At 36.0% G+C, this 6,899-nt stretch overlaps 1 protein-coding gene and 1 non-coding gene across 3 annotated transcripts; one reads left to right on the forward strand and one right to left on the reverse strand.

Moving 5' to 3' along the window:
- Positions 1-467: 467 nt before the first annotated feature.
- On the forward strand, positions 468-6,233 carry LOC131628341 (DNA polymerase I B, chloroplastic/mitochondrial-like). Of its 2 annotated transcripts, none has more exons than XM_058899183.1 (12): positions 468-889; positions 1,902-2,769; positions 2,864-3,055; positions 3,194-3,870; positions 4,009-4,429; positions 4,531-4,626; positions 4,723-4,815; positions 4,898-5,092; positions 5,173-5,265; positions 5,355-5,567; positions 5,665-5,754; positions 5,845-6,233. In XM_058899183.1, exons 1-12 carry the CDS (start codon positions 741-743, stop codon positions 6,004-6,006), a joined length of 3,249 nt encoding a protein of 1,082 aa, XP_058755166.1. In that variant the 5' UTR covers positions 468-740; the 3' UTR covers positions 6,007-6,233. The 2 variants fall into 2 exon arrangements, with proteins under 2 accessions (XP_058755166.1, XP_058755167.1); XM_058899184.1 differs by having other exon boundaries at positions 1,905-2,769.
- A 593-nt stretch (positions 6,234-6,826) lies between these two features.
- TRNAA-UGC (transfer RNA alanine (anticodon UGC)) lies at positions 6,827-6,899 on the reverse strand. The gene has a single exon. It is a non-coding gene; the product is annotated as a tRNA-Ala (tRNA).

The raw sequence follows: 6,899 nt of genomic DNA on the forward strand, positions 1-6,899 counted from the left end.
CAAAATAGGACTATGGTCTGAATAAGAGGCGAGTAAATTGATAAGTTTAGCATCCGAAAAATTGTCCCACCACTCTTCAATATTTATAAAAGTAATTTTTTCCAACCACCACAAGTTACTTATCAATATCCAACCCTGATATCATCTCCTAAATTTTCTACTCAAGATCAAAATGACAATGATAAAACAACCGCCAAAATATTGAGAAACGTTTTAGAAAACTTACTCAATGTTGAACCGACTAACATTCACGACATTAGTTGATTTTTCTCATTTATTTGTAACTATTTTTTTTTGTAAATATCATGACACATTAATAATACAATTAATAATAAATCGTTATTAATTTACATTAACAATAATTTATTTTGACATGTTAAGATAGTAATTATTATCTATTAATATATTTTTTTTTTACAATTAATATAGAATAAATAAATAGTAAATAAAAACTTTTGCCCTTTCTATCCTTCACTCCGTTTTACCGCAGTTTCATTCTCACCTTTGTACCTTGCAACAATACTCAATTCAAAGTTGCAGCAGCAGGGTTTATGCTCTCAAACTCTCTCTTCACCCTCTCATGGCTTCTCTCTCCAATACTTCACTACCACACCAACTTCTATAACAACTTCCCCTAACAAACCCCTTCTCCTATTTACCCTTTCTGCCGCCACTTCAACCAAAAACGGTCCCTTTATCACATTACAAAGCTGGGGAGGCTATTGGGTTTGTTTTCAGCCATGTGGGTTTCTTCTCAGACTACCCCTTTTAGGTCACCGTACTATTGTCCCTCTTGTTTGTCTTTTTCTTCTCACTCTTCTTCTCGACCCTTTCGTTTTCCTCTTTCTTCTCTGTCGTTTTTTGCTTCTTATGGATCACCCCAACACAGGTTTGTTTATTCTGTATCCAAAGTTCTTGTCTTTAGTTCATTGGGTCTTAATATTGATTAATAACTTGAGGTGTTTTATGTGTTGTGTTTTGACTTCGGTTGAATTTTTACTTGTTTTGGGTTATTTGTTTGTAATGTGTTCATGTTATGTTTTGTTTTTATTTGAACTTTTTGATATGCTATATAGTAGTTGCATTTCTAGAGATGAAATTTGTAGTAAAAGTTTTGTTTTATTTATTCTTATTGGTGTTTTGTGAAATTTGGCTTTGTTATTGTGTTTCTGAAGTGGAGAGATGGGGTGAGGGAGGTATTGAGTAAAGGTGTAGAGAGAGCTTGATTGGATAGTCAGAGTGGAGAATGATTTTGCAGGTGGTTTGTAGTAAGTGTGTTCTAATAAGAATTCTTGGTGAATGTTTGGTTTTTATTTTGGAAGAGCCAAAAACAATTCTATAGGTATATAATTGATTTTGGAATGTGTTAAGAGTTCCACATCGGACAATATATGGCCTGACCATGTCTTTATAAGCGAGGGAAATCGTCACCCTGCAAGCTGGTTTTGTAGGGTTGAGTTAGGTTCAACCACATTTCTTAAGAGAATGATTTTGAGGTGTTTGGTTCTTCTAAAGTAGAATTGACTCTGCCTCTATAATTGATTCTACTTGAAGCTAGGATTTGTAGCTTGAGTTTAAACGTAATTTTGGCATTGAAATTTACTGTTCAACTCAATTTTGCATAAAAGTAACCATGGAAATTTTACATGGCTTAATGATTGCTAGTAGTTTTTATATTTATGTTGATAAGTTTGATTTCGAGTTTGCTAGTTGTTTAGCTTTTAACTTATTCGATAAAATTGACAATTCAACACTGAAATTGAATATCTAGTTACTAGAAACTATCAAGCAAGGCTTGGATTAGGGTTTTTTCCTTGGCTACATAGCCTTGTTTTCCTGAGTTGTTTGCTATTACAATCTATTGATCGGTACATTTATATTTTTTTTCATGATATGCCCAGCAGAAGAAAAATCCAATCAATCCAGACTGCCAAAAATGTCCCCTTAAATAGAAATTTGTCAAGTAACTCGCTTCAATTTAGAGAAGGTTCATATCGCCTAAAGCGAATATCTTTTGGATTGAATAAACGCAATGACATGGAGTATAGTCGTAATTCTCCAGTACATATTTCAGTTATGAAATTTTCAACTGCGTCAAATAGCATGTTGGAGGTAAGAAATCAAACAAGACGGAAAGAAGATCTGAATTCCTTGAGTTCCTATGATATACAAGCTAGGATGATGCCGCATTCGGGTCCTCGGGATTACAGCTTATCCAAAAGACCTCGTAGAAAATTATATGGTGATGAAATTGGCTGGAATGAGGCTAGTCATAAACTGACTCGGGCAAAAATGGAAATGCATGATATGGCTAAGGCTAGTCCGTATTTGTTGAAAACAAAAACAATTGCTTGTTCTTCTATCGGTCAGGAATCGGCTGTTTCCATAAATGAAGGTTGCAATGTTATGCTGCAGGATCTATGTGAACCTGCCTCGCCTTCTCTTCAACAATCTATAATAGAAAACTCAAAGATGTTGATAGACTCTGAAAGAGTTGAGACCGAGTTAGATATATCTTCATTCAAGATCGGTGAAGAGAAAATTGACGAGGTTAATGGCAATCACAGTTTGACAACAACTGCAAAAGAAGCGACTAATGCAAAGTTGACAGTGACAATGACACGCAGTGATGAACAATCAAAACTTCGGGAAAGGCTCTGTAGTATCTACAATAACATATTGGTTGTTAATACTCTTTCTCTTGCCAAAAAAGTAGCTAAGATGCTTACAGTAAATTACAGACATCTTATTCATGCATGTGATACTGAGGTATAATTACCGATTCTGCTAACTTTTTTCAATTTAAATTGCATTTCACAAATGTTAAGCATGTGATATGTGCCAATTTTTAATGTCTTGAAAGGTATCGAAAATAGATGTCAAAAAAGAAACACCGGTAGATCATGGGGAGATAATATGCTTTAGTATTTATTCGGGTCCAGAAGCGGATTTTGGAGGTGGGAAGTCCTGTATCTGGGTAGACGTTCTTGATGGTGGAGGCGAAAACATTTTAAATATGTTTGCAGATTTTTTTCAAGATCCATCTATTAAAAAGGTAGCTTCTCTTTCTCCTCATTCTTCTGTTTATGTTTTTATTCTTATTAGTTTGTTTGATTAATAATTTGGTAGGGTTTACGTGACGTAGATTTGAAAATGATTTTTTAAATATCAAAGTCACCGGTGCATTTTACAGGTCTGGCATAACTATAGCTTCGACTGTCATGTTATAGAAAACTATGGATTTAAGGTTTCTGGATTTCATGCTGATACAATGCACATGGCACGATTATGGGATTCATCGAGACGTTGGGTTGGTGGCTATTCTCTTGAAGCACTTAGTGGTGACAAAGATGTCATGTCTAGGGCTAATCTGAACTATGAAAAGGATTTGATTGGTAAGGTGTCGATGACGACTATATTTGGTCTGAGAAAGGAGAAGAAAGATGGATCTTTGGGTAAAACGGTTACCATTGACCCTGTTGAAGTACTGCAAAGAGAAGAGCGAATACCTTGGATATGTTACTCTGCCTTAGATGCTAGAAGCACTCTGAAGCTTTATGAGAGCCTAAAGAATCATCTTTCAGATTTGCCTTGGAAACTTGACGGAGAGCTCTTACGAGAAAACATGTTCGATTTTTACGAGAAATTTTTGCAGCCATTTGGTGAGCTTCTTGTCAAAATGGAATCTGTGGGTATGCTAGTGGATCGGTTATATCTTCAAGAAATAGAAAAGGTGGCGAAAGCAGAGCAACAGGCGGCTGTTAATAGATTCCGAAAATGGGGATCTAAGTATTGTCCTGATGTCAAGTATATGAATGTCGGCAGCGATGCACAGTTGCGCGTACTGCTTTTTGGTGGCTCTGTGAACAGGTGCATATTATTTAAATCTTTTATGGAGCATTTGTTTCTATCTTAATTTATCGCACGTCTTGTTCTCAGTTTTTTCAGTGAAGTGGTTCACGAATGTCATGAAAGTAAAGCTTTTGTTTTTCCTGCCCTATTATACAGAAAAAACCACAACGAGGCGGTTCCAACTGAGCGGATATTCAAAGTTCCTAACGTTGATAAAGTGATTGAAAAAGGAAAAAAGACTCCCTCGAAATTACGTGATATTAAGTTGAATAGCATCGGATATAGCCTAAACGTTGACATGTACACAGCTACTGGCTGGCCCTCATGCAGTGGTGCCGCTTTAAAGGCGCTGGCTGGAAAAGTTTCTGCCGAATATGACTTTGATCTTGAGGATGAAGATGGAAATCCTTATCAAATCGAAGATGAACCTTTAGAAATAGACAATTCTGCTTATGGAACGGCCTTTTCTGCTTTTCCAACTGAGGAAGAAGGGAGAGAAGCTTGTCATGCAATTGCTGCTTTATGTGAAGTCTGTTCAATTGATTCTTTGATCTCTAACTTCATCCTTCCCTTGCAGGTAATTTAATAAGTTTATTTTCGACTTTTTTTTTCCAGTTTGGTTGTGTTTATGAATTTTTATGTTGTATACTAGCTTAATATGTTTTAATTCAATGACAGGGAGATAATATATCTGGAAAGGATCAACGTGTTCATTGTTCCATAAATATCAACACAGAGACTGGACGTTTGTCAGCAAGAAGACCAAATCTGCAGGTTTTTCCTACTTTCTCATCAGATGTATATTTGGACCGATTAATCATCGATTTCATAAAGACGAAGTTTTTATCTAACTTGTATAATTTACATTAGAATCAACCAGCTTTGGAAAAGGACCGATATAAAATCCGTCAAGCATTCATAGCTGCTCCTGGAAATTCTCTTGTAGTTGCTGATTATGGACAGGTATGTAGTTTACTTATCTGTCGAACTGAGGTAGTTGCTTGGTATTTCATTCCGTTGATGGAGTTATTACATATTGTTACAGTTAGAACTTAGGATACTTGCACATCTTACTGATTGTAAGAGCATGTTGGAAGCCTTTGAAGCCGGTGGAGATTTCCATTCCAGAACTGCTATGAATATGTATCCATATATTCGTGAAGCGGTTGATAACAAAGAAGTGCTTCTTGAATGGTATCCTCAACCTGGTGAAGACAAACCCCCTGTTCCTCTCCTCAAGGTAAATTTTCTTCTGATCTACTTAAATTTTACTCGGTATTTCATATCAGGCATCAGCTATTAACTTTTTTCATTTCTCAGGATGCATTTGCTTCTGAAAGAAGAAAGGCCAAAATGCTTAATTTCTCAATTGCATATGGAAAGACTCCGCAGGGTCTTTCTAAGGATTGGAAGGTACCTTGAATTCCATCACTTATTATAAGTGCTTGCAGAGGCTAACAGCTGTGAATTTTGATTCGATTGTTGAAATACTTTTCTGTCAGGTTTCTGTGAAAGAAGCTAAGAAGACAGTTGACCTCTGGTACAATGATAGAAAAGAAGTTTTGAAATGGCAAAAGCAACGTAAAAAAGAAGCTTTTGAATTCGGATGTGTTTACACATTGCTAGGACGAGCACGGCGGTTCCCCGAGATATTCCAAGGTCAAAACTACTATAAAGGTCACATTGAACGCGCTGCTATTAATACCCCAGTGCAGGTAAGTAGCAAACTAATATTCTTTTTTCCAAAGTTTGAGATTCATTGCCACTTTATGACCTTTTGTTTTTGGTTTTCTGATGTTTCTAATGCAACAGGGAAGTGCAGCTGATGTTGCGATGCTTGCCATGTTAGAAATATCGAATAATAAAGAATTGAAGGATCTTGGATGGAAGTTACTTCTTCAGGTTAATATTTATATAAAGAACTTGCCTGTTTAGAATCCTTCTATAGTTACATTTTGGCTAATAAGATTTTTGCATACGACGACAACGTAGGTTCACGATGAAGTCATATTGGAAGGACCAACGGAGTCGGCCGAGGTTGCAAAAGCTATAGTTATCGATTGCATGTCAAACCCCTTTAATGGTCAGAATATTCTCAAAGTTGGCCTCTCTGTGGATGCCAAGTGCGCACAAAACTGGTACGCCGCAAAGTAAAACATCGAATCAAAGCTGTTGCACCGTGCTGTTGCACCGTGCTGCCCTTTGGTTTCATACAAAACTGCATGGTTTCTGTTGGTGACTAATCAAAAGAGGCTGAAAAAGTTCTATCCTCTTTCATTTATAGAGGGGTGGGTCATAGGAATGGTTTCATTGTGAATTTTGTGTATAGAATTTTTAGATATGAAGAAGCAGAAAGGAAAAATCAATAGTGTTAACATTTATTAGCTCTACTTTCACGGTTTTTAAATTACAAGGTCGTTTTGGGTTTAGTTTTGAGTCATTTTACAATGTGGCTCTAGGTTTTGTGCAACCATGTATCATTTTGTATTGTTGAATTTGTTGTATATAAATCTCATTTGTTCAAACTCTATCTCATTTGTCAAACTCGAGAATCAGTTTTAGCCTGTGTAATATTAAATTAATACATACACAAGTAAAAATAATTTTAAATATATAAGTTTTTATTAGAGTTCTAAAACTAAAAAGGTGAAATAAAAAAAAAATTACAAAAAGACAATAGGCTCATATTGAGTCACAATGGTTGTTCCTCAAAACACTAAATTGCAACACAAACAAGTAAACTAGATAAATGATAATTACATCAAAATTTTCATTTTAAAATCAAGCCAGTGTTCTAGACCAAAAATAAAAAACAAACTTGTGTTGAAATATAAACTTGTAAGGTTTAATTGTAAGAATCGACACTGCTTAGATAACAGAAGCAGATGCCGTGATATGATCGAGCATACTGCCTTGCCAACCACGAATGACTCGCAGCAACTCCTCACTGGGCGAACAGAAAAAATAGTTGAAATGGAGATGCAGGGGATCGAACCCTGTACCTCCCGCATGCAAAGCGGGCGCTCTACCATTTGAGCTACATCCCC

This window comes from Vicia villosa, unplaced genomic scaffold (assembly GCF_029867415.1).
Source record: "Vicia villosa cultivar HV-30 ecotype Madison, WI unplaced genomic scaffold, Vvil1.0 ctg.000444F_1_1, whole genome shotgun sequence".
NCBI lineage: Eukaryota > Viridiplantae > Streptophyta > Magnoliopsida > Fabales > Fabaceae > Vicia > Vicia villosa.

Excerpts from the sequence above, each read along its gene's own strand:
- LOC131628341 (XM_058899183.1), top strand. The coding sequence starts at position 741 with ATGTGGGTTTCTTCTCAGACTACCCCTTTTAGGTCACCGTACTATTGT. Across the intron at positions 4,430-4,530 it reads ACTTCATCCTTCCCTTGCAG|GGAGATAATATATCTGGAAA; the intron begins GTAATTTAATAA and ends ATTCAATGACAG. Across the intron at positions 5,755-5,844 it reads GATGGAAGTTACTTCTTCAG|GTTCACGATGAAGTCATATT; the intron begins GTTAATATTTAT and ends ACGACAACGTAG.